The sequence below is a fragment of the Eschrichtius robustus genome, chromosome 14 (assembly GCF_028021215.1).
Source record: "Eschrichtius robustus isolate mEscRob2 chromosome 14, mEscRob2.pri, whole genome shotgun sequence".
Taxonomy (NCBI): domain Eukaryota; kingdom Metazoa; phylum Chordata; class Mammalia; order Artiodactyla; family Eschrichtiidae; genus Eschrichtius; species Eschrichtius robustus.
In genome coordinates this window covers 32,945,472-32,959,010 of record NC_090837.1, presented here as the reverse complement: position 1 = coordinate 32,959,010, position 13,539 = coordinate 32,945,472, and the positions used below count along the sequence as shown (strand labels likewise).

At 38.1% G+C, this 13,539-nt stretch overlaps 1 protein-coding gene across 8 annotated transcripts in view; it reads left to right on the top strand.

Annotated features, from left to right (window-relative positions):
* Positions 1–13,539, top strand: part of ARHGAP28 (Rho GTPase activating protein 28) — a 155,040-nt gene that overhangs the window by 14,749 nt on the left and 126,752 nt on the right. The window contains exon 2 of one of the 8 annotated variants that reach the window (XM_068563184.1): positions 2,618–2,705. The exons of 5 other annotated variants lie outside the window; for them this stretch is intronic. Coding sequence is in view for 1 of the 3 variants with exons in the window: in XM_068563183.1 (XP_068419284.1) it covers positions 5,549–5,607 (59 nt within the window). In the remaining 2 variants the exon portion in view is untranslated. Of the gene's footprint in view, positions 1–2,617; positions 2,706–5,536; positions 5,608–13,539 lie in introns of those variants that run through there. 2 more of the 8 variants (XM_068563185.1, XM_068563183.1) reach the window with 2 other exon arrangements.

Sequence of the window (13,539 nt, the reverse complement as noted above, 5' to 3'; positions counted from 1 at the left end):
TCAGATAGGGATCATTTGATTACTACTAGGGGACTATCTGCTTAACACTTGAGGCATTTTGCCTTTCCAAAGCATATATACATTTTGTAACTTCTAATGGTGAAATTCCAGGTCTCATTCAAGGAAGAGAGGCAAGATCTTTCGGTAGGAAGTCACAATCCTCAATGCACATTTTGTAGAACTGAGATTGGCTATGTTTTCCTGCAAAAGACCAGTATTTTGGGCTTTGCTGGCCATACAGTCTCTGTTGTAACTCCACCATCATTAGCATGAAAGCAGCAGTTGATAAACCAATAGACATGACTGTACTATAATAAAACTTTATTTACAAAAATGGGCAGTGGGCTGGATGTGGCCCGTGGGCCCTAGAACTCAGTCCCCTAATGTAGACAGCTTCCTGGTCTGCCTACTCATGAAACTTGTAAGCCTATAGTAGCAAGATACAGAGAATTTATTCTCAAGAATACATAAAGCTGAAAGGAACTGGGGGTTGTATTAGTAACAACCTCTCACCTTTCAGCGAGGACACTGAGTCTCAGAGCAGTGACTTTTCAAGGTCACAAGGAGTCAGTGGAAGAAGAGCCCAGACTATTCAGAACCCCCAGGTCTTTAGCTAGTGTTCTCTGCCCTGTCAGTTTGTGATGGATATGAGTCACATTACCTCAAATATACTATCAGACTGACATTTGGGGAAACTGTCTTAGCTTACATATTTTAAAGGAATGAAAGGTTGAGAGAGAGGGAGAAAAAAAGTTAGGAATTCAGTGGTAGTATTCCGGAAACCAAACCAAGGGTTGGCTAAGGAAGAATGAGGGTTATACATTTAGCAAACAGGTTAATTGATTTAAAAAACCAGTATATTGAACACTTTGTCCAAATAATTGTTCTAACATTGTAAGTGTGTGAAAAAAATAAAAATTAAACTGAGAAAATAGAGACCTCTAGATTCTCTGTCATTCAGTTCATTCATCCATTTATTCTTTCTTTTAATTTCTTTCTTAGCACGTATCTTCTGAGTATCTTCCCTGAGGGCACTGTGAAGGATCACAGCTAAACAGGATGGAGTTTCCGTGCTTGAGGGGCTGTTAAGGGATCCCGAGACCATTGGGAACCATGTCTTATTTAGCTTTATGCCTCTGGAGAGAACACAGGCTTTGCTTCCTGGAGGAGTGGTGTTTTAGTTGGGCACGTGGACATACTGGGTGATGTGGGTATCCTAGTGTATGGGTAGGGTGTGCGGCAAAGAGAGTGTATACAAGGGGGCTCAATTCAGCTTGGATGTACTGAGAAATTGGTGAGGGAAGTAGTGGTAACGTCTATACAAATATTTGCAAGATTTTATTTGTGGGATGGGATTGGCTCAATGAGTGAATTGTCAAAGAGATATTAATTGTCACAGCCAAACCAATGAAAATAATGAGAGTACTTCACCTTGGGAGGGTGTCTTCAACTCTTTGTACATTTCTTTCAAAATTAATGAGAATTCGTTTTGAAAGAATCAGACTGAAGCATAAACATAATTCTTTTAGAACTTTATTACCCACCCCCCTACTCTACTCCCCCAGTCAAATAACCAATACAAAGTAGCTTATATCTTGGGAGTAGGTGGCTTAATGATAATCGCAAACATATGCTGGAATGCTAGTGGTTCAGCCAAAGTCCCATCTTCAGACTTCACATTTAGCATAGCTTTTATTCCCATTAACTTGGCTTGCAGTTGGGTGACACAGCTGGGTATTGTGGATGACAGAATTTTCCTAGTGTTGTGCCCCAGAGGGATACAGGGCAGATGGGGGAGAAGGCTAACTCAACACTAATGAAACCCTGACCCCCACATGCATTTTGGTAATTCCATGAAGGCAGGAATGTTACTAATAACAGAGAAGATTTTGTAGGTCATCTCAAACTTGGTCAGCTGCAGTTAAGCCTGTGGCTGCTGGTGTTTGGAATGCACCCCTATTTGTTTTTGGAAAGTGGTGAAGGAGATTCAGTTACAGGTTTTCCATCTTCCTGGAATTATGCTACTCCTAGAATAGAATTCTCCACATACCCGAGTGTGATTGGACCTCAAATTTAGCAAGTATTCAATTAAACAAACCATTTACTGTATCAATACCTACTTTGGGGAACTATTTTACATCCAGAATATCTTTTTTTCTGGTGTTAGGGTGAATTTATTTAAAGCCAAATTACAAAATGTATTGTCAGAATTATCGGATGAACTATTGAAGCAAGGTAACTTTTCACAGACAGCATGTGTAGCAAATACTATCTTTTAATTTGGTATTCATTGCTCAAAGATATACAAATGAAGGCAAAAAGTGATGTATTTTATGTTTCCTTGATATTTCTAGCTTGTGCACCTGAGTTGTATTTTTTTTTTTGAGTTGTATTTTTACATACCGAAATAAGAAGAGTTACTTTTTATCATGTAGTTCTTAGCTTTTTCAAGTCATAGAATGCTTCAAGAATCTAATAAAAGCCTTAGACCTTTATGAAAAGTACACATACTGTATGCTGTACAAGTTTGCATGCATTTTCAGGTGATTTGTGGACCGCAGGTTAAGAAGATATTGGTCAAATTATTTAAAATTTCCTCTCTTTTTTTTCTATCCAGGATATCTTTACATTTACAGTTATCAGGACCATTTCATATACCTGGAGAGTATACTTATAGTATTCAGAGTGTTTCCCCAGGACTTGAGGTGAGCTTTGAACGACTGCTGGACAAATTCAATATAAAAACAGATAGAATGCCTGCTGTCCTGTGTGTCTCCCCACAGTCAGGACACTTCCGGGTGGCATTGCTGTGATGGCCAGCGTCTGGGCTTGGGCATTTCTGGCTGATATGAGAAAGCCAGTGGGGCAGAAGCTGGGGGTGCCTTGGGCTTATGAGATAATACCTGTATGAATGGGATGTTTCTGTTCTCAGAAGTGAAAAATGTTGGCAGTCAACATTTAACGAGATCAGGGCACAAGAAGGTACTGAGTTTTAGCCATTCTCGAAGAAGGTGTAGAGGAAACAGAAGCCTTTCAGTATTTCACACATGAGGGGTGGGAAATTGTATAATTGTTTTCTAATAGGAAGACAAGGTAAGTTAATCCCCTCCCTTTTTTTTTTTTACCCTCATACCCCCAGTCCAAGTTCGGTGTCCTGAATGGGAGTTTGCTTGGTGTTTCTAGTGCTTTCCTTGGATCCCTGTGCAGGTGTGTGATCAGCACATGAGACCACCAGTCCCTAGTCTTGTGTGCCAAGACAGAGAGGAAAGTGTTTGCTTTTGTAAATGAAGCATTTCTGCGATTGGAGTTAAAGCTTCTAGTACATCTCTGACCAATATAATCATAACATGAGGAAAAAAAAGTTTGAGCTGAAAGTTAATCAGAGCAAACAACTGATCTGGTCTGTTTGCACATTATCTATTCAGTAGCCATACCACACTGAAAATAGATTCAAGAAAGGTGAGCTGAAGTCATGAGTTGCAAATTTGTAGCATATCTTTATAGGAAAGTTAAAAAGGTAGCAGCCAAACAAATACTGCTCTTGCCTACAAACATTCCCTGGCAGCATTGTCCAGCCGATTTCTGGACTGGACAGATATTTCTCCTTATACAGGGTTTTGTATCCTGCCTTGATTACACATAGCCTGTTCATCAAGCAGTTTATAGCATATTTGAGGTCCCAAGAGCCCTTTCTGCACATCCTCCTTCCCTTGCTGGGAGAGCCTTCTCCCCAGTCTTCACCTGGTTAAGTCCTGTCGTCCCTGGGGATTGGACCACAGCTTCTGTTGTCTAGAAAACCTGCCCTAATACCTTTTCCTCTTCTCTTCCAGTCTGTATCCAGTTTCTCTCCTTTGTGCTCCCAGTGAACCCTGGGCCTACTGCTGCCCTCAGGTTATTATTCTTGATGGTAATGCTGATGTGACTTCTCTGTAGCTGCCCCCTGTACTCCACTGCTCGCAGCCCTCTAAGAGCTGGAGCCACGGTGTGTCCTTACGATCTCCGTGTCCAGCCACATGCCCCATAAATGTCTGTGAAATGGAGGGAAGGGGGCCATGTATTTTTTTTTTTCCAAAACTAGAAAACAAACTAATTGACTCTGGTTAAAATTTACTGTAGAAGACAGTTTCTTACAATAAGAAAGAGAAAATGAAACACTGAAGAAACACAGGGAAATGCTAATCAGGGTCAGGTTCCACATGGTCAGTTGCTTATGCTTTCACTTTGTCAGATTTTCTCTCTTGTAAAGAAAAAAATCCCTGGCAGGTAACAGAAAAGGGAAATGCTTTTGTTTTTCAAACTGTAAAACTAGAGTGTCCATGACCTCATTTGAGACAGTCGTTCTCGGGGATAATGTGTCTCCTGTTAAAATGCAGCATCTAATTTAGGACTCAGTAGCTAGGGATGATTCAGAGGATATTAGAGGATATAATTTTAAAGACTGGAAAATAATGGCCATGAGGAATATACATAGAAATTGAGATTGTTGGGACTGGGGCGTAGAAAGGCAAAATGAGCCGTGCCAGCTGGGTCAACAAGAAGCCTCAAACCGGTGGGCACACACATACTTTACTGGGGTGTCTGAATTATCTACTGGTTCTCTACTGGGGTGTCGCATCTGGAGATGGCACTGCCAGGCCCAGTAAGAGCAGCGGCAGCAGCTTCATAGATCACAGAATACAACAGTGCTGTCTCTGTGATGGTGTAAACCATGGTATTTGCTATGTAATTTTCCTTTCTGATTTTAGTTTGGTTTCCTTTCCTTGAAATTCTCTAGGGTTATGAAGTTAATTGGCAATTGCTAAGACAAGAAACCAATTTTTCTATTATAAGAAGTAGCAAAGTCCCTCTCATTTTGAAGACCTGCCTACAAATCTTTTTTAAAAATTCCAGGTGTCTGGGAAGTCCAACTTCATAAAGTAGTATTTAATTAGAAAGGAAGGAGAGCTACATTTGTAGAACAGACCAATTTGATTATACTTTAACTATAAAATAGATTAATTTTCGGGGTGGTCACTCTCATTACATGCATTTAATTGACGTTAAATTGTATTAAGAATTTAATTTTAGCTCCCTTTACGAATCCTCCAGTGCCCATTCACCCTTGGTAGACTAATAAGATTTCTACTCAGACATGCTTTTATTAATCCTCATTTCTACTCTGGGAGGAAAACATGAGTGGAGCCAAATGGAATTCTTTCCCCTACTGAATTTAACAACCACAGTTTCTGGAACTGTTGCAAAAGAGTATGAACATTATCATAACTTATTGGGTCCTCAGACCCAAATTCAAACAATGAAGCAAAACAGACCTCCTTATCTATTCTGATTGTATCACTGGCATCACAAGTAAACCAAGGACTAGAGCTTAACTTTCAAATTTGAGCTTTTGTTTGATCCTGTCTCTAACTCCATCTCTCACAGTCTTTTCTGTCTACATCCGAGACCATTTGTGTCTTCAGTTAACACAGACCTCGTGCGGCGTAGCATAGGTTCCAGGCTCGACAAAACCAGTTGCTGAATTCACTCCAGCCTCTGTACAACGAGAACCATGTCTAAACAGAAGGGACTCTGTGAGCTGGGCTCTGGCTGCTTCTCATCTGGTGCAAGGTCAGTTCTTAGCTGGAATTGCCGTGTGGTGATTGCCGTGTGATACACAGGCTCTGCCTCCTCAGCTAAAGAGCACGGACAGGTGACAATGAGGTCACTTGTTCCTCTCCGCACTTCTTTATCATCTCGGTCACAATTCAGGAATGCAGAGAGTAGTCTCCTAAGAAATGCCTCAGTATCATCCCACCAAGGTATGCGTTTATTTTTCCCTCTTTATATGCTCATAATCATTCTATGTGATTTTATCTTTGACTCACTGATTGAGGATGATTTTTTTCTGTTGTTGCTATAAACACTATACATAGGAGTGTGATGAAGTAAAAATAGAGCCTCAAGCCTCTCAATAAATCAGTAGCTTTTGTGTCTTACAGAAGTATCACTTAGTCAAGTGATTCTGAATCTAGGCTATAATTTGGGAGGGCACAGTGAAATAAGAGCCTTGGGATACCTAGGTGCCAGTGTGAAATGGTACCTGAGGGCTGATTTTGTAGTGTTTTTTTTGTTTTGTTTTGTTTTTTTTAAGGAAAGTGTCCTTGAAAGAGACTATTAAATAAGACTATTAAATATTTCTACTTACTTTCAGTACAATATTGCAATTGTAAAAGGTTAAACTAAAAAAAAAATAATTTGACGTGAGAGCCACTGCTTGTGTCTAATTAAAAATAAATCTTCCTATTAGCCTTCAAAGATTTTTTTTAGACATTCCTATTCTCTCTAATGTAAAGGGACAGTAAGAACAAGTATCGTGTTTTCAGTGAGACCAAACTGAAATCAACTATATTTTTTTCTTCTCTGTCCCCTATCTGTATTTGTGATTCATGGGGATAATGCAATCATATGATTTACTCTATATCGCACAGTAAAGTTCCAGCTCATTCAATAAGTGTAGTCCATAGTTGGAAGGAATAATATATAAAACCTCACACAGTATGAGGTTTAGTTAGAGACTGACCTTTAAAAATTATTCTTAGTAATATTTAATATTAAGTAATAATAGTAATAAAAAATTAGTAATAAAAAATTATTAATAAATTAAATTAGTAATTAATTAAGTAATTAAATTAGTAATACATAAATTATTAATAAATTAAAAATTAGTAATAAAAATTAGTAATAATAAAAATTTAGTAATAAAAAAATTTTTTAAGATAATTGAAAGGATGACATTTGGAGAAATGGAATTGAATGCTTTGAGGTGTCTTCTTTTTGTTGTTGTTTTAAAGTTTGAATTCTCATGGTCTTCCCAGAGCTGTGGCTTCTGCGTGTGTCTGACTCTAGTTGAGTTTCATCTTGAAACATTTCACCCCAAGCACACCGACTTTTGTCTTAGTAAATATTGTCCCTGTCCATAAAAGACAAAGAGATTACCGAAATTCCTATAGGAGTGTGATTGTAAAGCTGACATGCAGAGTCATGCTCGTTTTTCATGATTAAGATTTGGTCAAATTTTGGTCTATGTGTTGGCGAACATGTGTTTAAGTGTCATCTCATCACTCTAAAATATGTGATACAATTGATTCTCTGTTTGCAATGACTCCAGCTTTGTTCAAGATATCTACTTATTGCAAATAAGACCACTTTCATGAAGGAACAAGGTAACAGGTAACTAGGAAGTAATGTCTATTTAAAACATTATTATAGAATGGAATGTATAATTTGCCTTTGGCCATGTGACTCTGAAGCTGTAATTACTTTCCTTACATCTTTAATGAAATTCACTTCTTTCTATTAAATGCGATCTTCAACCCTTATAGCAGTTTCTCCCCAAAAGGTACCACACATCCAAAGCAACTTTTATAGAGAACCCTTTAATGATATGTCATTATCATAGTGAGATTAAACCTCTTGGGATAGCTGAGGCCATTTAGTGGAAATTAAAGATGAATACAGTTCTATGTTGGGTATCATAATCAAGATAAGTTTAAACACTAAGATCTGCAGAACGTTGTCAAAACTTTTAAGTCACTAAGCAGGACATTGTAGGCTGTTGTCTACCTCGTACTGATTTACACTGCCATGGAGCACTTTCCAGAACTAGTGGTCAACTGTACCCTCGAACATCTGTAGTTATGTGGACCCGAGATAAGAGTGAAACAATGCAGTCCAGTGCTTCAGGGCACGTAAACTGATCTCCTATGGATGGAGGGCAGGAACTTCCTCCCTTCTCTCTGTAGGTCAGTTTCCCAAGGACCTTCATAAGCAATAAGGTGAATGAAGCCTAGGAGCTGGGAAGCTTTATTTGTCAGCTGAGTTTCCCAAGTAGACTGTACATCTGAGTGGATAATTTGATCCAAGGGTAGGGTGGTCAGGGGTTTTGTGTAAGGAGACCAAGAGTAAGTAATTTTTCAGAAGAATTATAAAGTGCTATGGAGAAAGCATAGGCCTACTAAGGCAATTGCTGAGTTGGGGGCATTACTGGAAGTGTAATGTGAGAGAGTGAATAATGAACAGTGGCTTGTTTCCAAAAAGTGACAATGGAATCCTTAAGGACAGAAGTGTCACTAGAGTGGTTATTATAGAACAGAAAGTATTGGAGGAGGAGAGGGAGTAATTTGGCAAAAGGACTAGAGGGAAATGAAGTCTTTGAAGGTAGGAAGAGCCAGAAAAAAGGGAAATGGGGAAAAGCACCACTGAGCTCATGATGGTAAAAACAACTGATTTTAGGAGGAGGAAATGAAAGAATCAGAATTATTAAAACCAAATGCAGCACTTACCAGTTTTTATGCAGATGTTGATTCTCAGAAGATGAATAAGAGATCATTTGAAATTCACATGGTGATGTACCAAATCCTGTAAAATGTTTGAGAAGAAAAGATCAATAGAACTCTCCCTTTTATGAGCATATATGATTTTAAACTAACATTTATGGAGGTAACTTTATGTGGCTTTAGTTGCACAGAAAGTTTTTAAATTATATATGTCTTGAAGTAGGGAAGGAGGGTGTTTTGTTTTGTATTGATTTTGCCTTTTAGAAGTTTTAGAGTTAATCAGTAATCCTAATTAATTTTACAGGTAGCAAAAACTGAGTGAAAGATTCTTGTTGAATAGAAAGCTTGGGGATGGGACCATGAAACAAGAAAAAATGTGCATAAAGATAATGGACTCAATGCTGACAGTGAACAGCCATTGGTTGTTATTGGCATAGACTAATAGCTTCTGGAGTTGCCAAAAGGAATGACCTGAAAGTAATACAATAAAGAGACTGGGTCTGAATTTTGTGCAATTTGGCTTGTGCCAATTACACTGGTTGTGCATAAGTAAGGTGACTATATACTTTCTTGTCTGAAACGGGACACTTTTAAAAGTGAAAGTAGGTGCTATACAATCATGCCTGGACAGCAGGTATAAACTGAGATTTTTCTAAACAATCCAGCACATGTGGTCACCCTATGCCTGAGCCCAAATACTTTAAAATGTATTCCACGTTTTCTAAAAGGAATATCATTCCGGGACAACATTTAAGCAATTTTTCTGTATTATCAATAAGCACCAAAAAAATCAGTTTAAGTTAGTATGTGTCTCAACTATTAGGGTTCATATATTGGTCACAAAGGAACTGGGCCATTTTGGTCATAAGTCAGTTTCACTTTCACCCTCTCCAGTATTGAAATAATCAACTCTGTTAGCTTTTTTTTTTCCTTTTAGTGGGCTTGTTTTGTTTTATTTTATTTCATTTTATTTTATTTATTTTAGGCCCCTCCACCTGGCTTGCGGGATCTTAGTTCCCCGACCAGGGGTCAAACCCGGGGCCCTGGCAGTGAGAGTGCAGAGTCCTAACCACTGGACCGCCAGGGAGGAACTCCCCTCTGTTAGCTTTAAAAGAAGCAAATCAATGTTGAAGAGCAAGATTTCTGGCTCTTCTACTGACTTGAGCAAGTTATTTAGCCCTTCAGCCCCTCATTTTCCTCACTGGGGATAATAACAGAATTAATCTCCTAGACTTACTGTGAGGATTAAAGACATCAATATAAGTAAAGACCTTAGAACAACGATTGCCACATAGTAAGATCTATGTAAGAATTAACTTGTTATTCTTAATCTTACTCTTATTCATATTCTTATATCCCCATGAAGCACCGTTCTTTTTTTGCACAGTCCTCTGAATCATCATTTCCTGCCCTCCTTCCCTTCCCCCTCTCCCTGTTCCACCTCTACCACCTTAATGTATTGAAAACCTAAACACAGGAGTACCTAGCGTAAAATATCCTTTCTGACCCTTTGCAGAGAATATGGCCTGTTTAGTAGTCATCACATATGGGGAATAGCAGTAATTTGGGGAACATGAAACTGATTAGTAGAATAAGACACTCTTCTTTAACGTGGGGAAGTTTGGGAAACAGGAGAAAGCTCTGTTATGTACTTTGTGGCGATAAAGAGGGGAGAATGGGGAGTGGAGCAGGATGGAAGGACAGGAAGAGAAACAAATGGAGCAAAACCTAAGAAGTAAAATGGGTCTAGAGAGATGGGTCAGAGTCAGAGATAAATGAGAAGACAAACCTGGCCAGCATTGCATATCGGGAGGAGTGTTTCTGAATTAGGCATTATAGGGACATACTGATGATTAATGTAAAGTTTGGATTGACAACTATCATGATGTTACTACCCTCGGGAAATAAAATTCATACAGATTTGGTAAAGGAACAATTTAAGTAGTGTTTGATGTTCTACCTACCTATCCTATTGGATTAAGAATTAAGCCATGACAGGGTACATATAATTTTCCAAAATTGCGTGATCTCTCACTCTTTATGTCCTTCTCTCCATCATTCCAGTTAATGGGACCTGTGACATCAGAGATACAGGACCAGACTGAATAGCCAATGTTTTCAGCAACTTTGGTAAATTCTTTAGAAACTGATGTCAAGGGAGTTTCCAGATTTCAATAGAATAAAGCATTGAACACAGAGTCGTTCACCCCACACAAGCAGGACTGGATATCAGGCTTTCACACAGCACTGCCCCAGAAGAAAATTAATGAGCTCTGCTCCTTGGATTACCTGTTAGGAGGCTTTGAGGACGGTTTCCCGAGGGGTAGACCTCAGAAATTCCATGCCAGAGCTATATAATTTTGACTTCGAGGGGCATTTTCCAAGTGCTGTGAAGTCCATTCGTTGTGCTGTGTTAAATAGCTATTTCTCAAGTTTATTTAGGAAACTGAAGCTTGGGGAATGATTATTTTTACACGTCACTGTATGGGATTGTAGGTCTGCTATAAATATTATTTAGAAGATTCAAAATAAGAAATTTCTGTGACAAACATACTATAATTGTATCAGATGAGAAATGGGGATGGAGGAGGTGTTAAAATCCATAGAGCATATATAAGATGCTCTATAATAGAGCATGTATAAGATACTCTATTCTTCTTTGGTTTAGGGCATAGAATTTGCTTTAGAGTCTGTTGCTTGCTTATCCTTTAATATTGCTCCAGGAAACAGGAAAGGATAGAAAGGGAAATGTAAATTATCCGATTTTCCTTCTGGTTGGTTGGGCTAGTTAAAGATTTGTAGATAGACAGACCTGAAAGTGAGGTATTAATGGTATTTGTGGCTTTTTTGCTCTATATCTGTCCTTTTATCATCTTAGATAAATGAGAGTTGTGGTTTTTAATCAGAGAAGATCAAAGGCAAGACAGGAAATGATGATTTATTGTGAGCAAGAGTCAGGTAAGGACGTAGGACTGCTTTAGATTTGTTTTAAAATAATATGGATCTTGTTGCTTTATTAAGTGGGTTTTTATTGAGACTTTTTAATACTCATTTCACATGTAACATTGTAAATGTAAGTTTGAATAAAATGCTGGCTAAAATCAATGAAAATTTAATACTTAGCAAGCATGGAGTGGGCTTTTCCTTTTAAATGCTTACTGTTTTCTCCTAATCTTTATTTCACCACAGATACCTTATGTATAATTTGAAAGGAGGCAAACTCAGATATCCTGGCAGATGGGGATTTAGTTCTTACTCTAATCCTTTTAGACACAATTTCTAAAGTTTCAGAAAGTTTCATTAAAGAGTTGGTAGGCAAATTTGAAACAAATCAGAGTTTTCAAAAAGAAAAGCTTAGAAATGAATAAGGAAATTCTAGTTCTCATTTAGAATATCTTATTGGAGATCAATAAAAGCCCAACTTTGGGTGTACTCTTTTTTGTTTTATACCTTTGCAATGACTTATCTTCATTCCTGTGATTGTCTAATTTATTATTAAAATGTTACTAATTTTCACCCAGTTATCCCTGCATGGTTGGTTAGTTAAAATACGTATACATGTATATTTAGAGCTTGTGCTCTGCACCTAACAAGTTTAAGTAATTTAAATAAGCCAGAGATGCTTATGGGACATCAGACTTAAATGAGTGAAGGAACTGAAATCTACAACTCATCCGTGACTGGAAATGAATATGGAAATTATAAGAGCAGAAATGAAAAGTAAAAAGTAGCTAAAATTTGAATACTTTCACAGATTCTTATCTATCTGACCTTGAAAAAATTAAAGATATGACAGAGAAACTAGGCTTTCACACCCAGCTGCAGAGTTTCTCAGCTAAAAACAACCTGACTTGACAATTCACCTGGAAGTTGCTGCTTCCCACCGAGTTTAAAGGCAGAGTATCCTGCAGTCAAAATATTGGTCATAGGTGGTGGATTCTTTTCTCAAAAGGAGGTTCATTAAGATTGTAATCAGAACCTTGTTTGGCTCAACAAGAAGGTTAGGCTAAATGTTGGCTCTTTTGTAGGAGAGGGACATCCAAATATAATCGGGAATTTTAGGGGTTTAAGAAAAACGTGATCAAAAGATGTGCAGTAGGAGTTCAAAGAATTCACTATGCTAAAAAATGATGGGACTCTTCTCTGAAATGGACTTATATCCTAACTGTGCATGCCTATGTAGGTACAAACAAACAAACAAACAAACCTGTTGTGGAGAGCAGTTAAGTGAATAGATAAGTTTTTTCTCCCTTTACAAACATTGGGTAACTTTAAAAGTTTGATGGCAGTAAATTTGCAAATATGATTGTTTTCACCTTCCGAGTCAAATTTTTTTTTACAGTTTTTTTAATACTGTGATTGAAAGCAAAAGTAGTATAATTCATAAGAGAACTATCAAAGCCAAGATCCTCTTACCTTAAAAATAAGACTGTAGGGGTTCCCTGGTGGCACAGTGCTTGAGAATCTGCCTGCCAATGCAGGGGACATGGGTTCGAGCCCTGGTCCGGGAAGATCCCACATGCCGTGGAGCAACTAAGCCTATGCGCCACAACTCCTGAGCCTGCATTCTAGAGCCCACGAGCCACAACTCCTGAGCCCGCGTGCTGCAACTACTGAAGCCTGCACGCCTGGAGCCTGTGCTCTGCAACAAGAGAAGCCACCGCAATGAGAAGCCCGCGCACTGCAACGAAGAGTAGCCCCCGCTCGCCGCAACTAGAGAAAGACCGCGTGCAGCAACGAAGACTCAGCGCAGCCAAAAATAAAATAAACAAATTAAAATAATAATAATAATAAGACTGTAATCCCTGCCCCACCAAGAAATTCCTAGGTCCAGGGAAGAAACAAACTCAGAATTTAGCAAGTACAATGTAGTATTATATAGTATAATGAGCAGAGAGTAAAATATTAAGTTAAATGTACAACTTCTATGAAATTGTTTTAGAAAATAATTTTTAAAACTAATGAAAAAGTTAGCTGTCATTTCTGTTGTTTTTAAAACACATTCAAAATACTATCTAAAGTCACTTTCAATTCCTTAGCAGTGTGAAAGATTCCTAACTAGAAAAAGGGATTACTTTGATAAAGCAACAACTGGAGTTGATTTCACATTTATTATCATCTAAATTTACTTTAAGCTATTACAATAGAACTTTCCCTTTAAAACCTCTCTTACCATTACTATTACTTTACATCCTAATCTTTAATTCATCTGAAGGGATTTGTT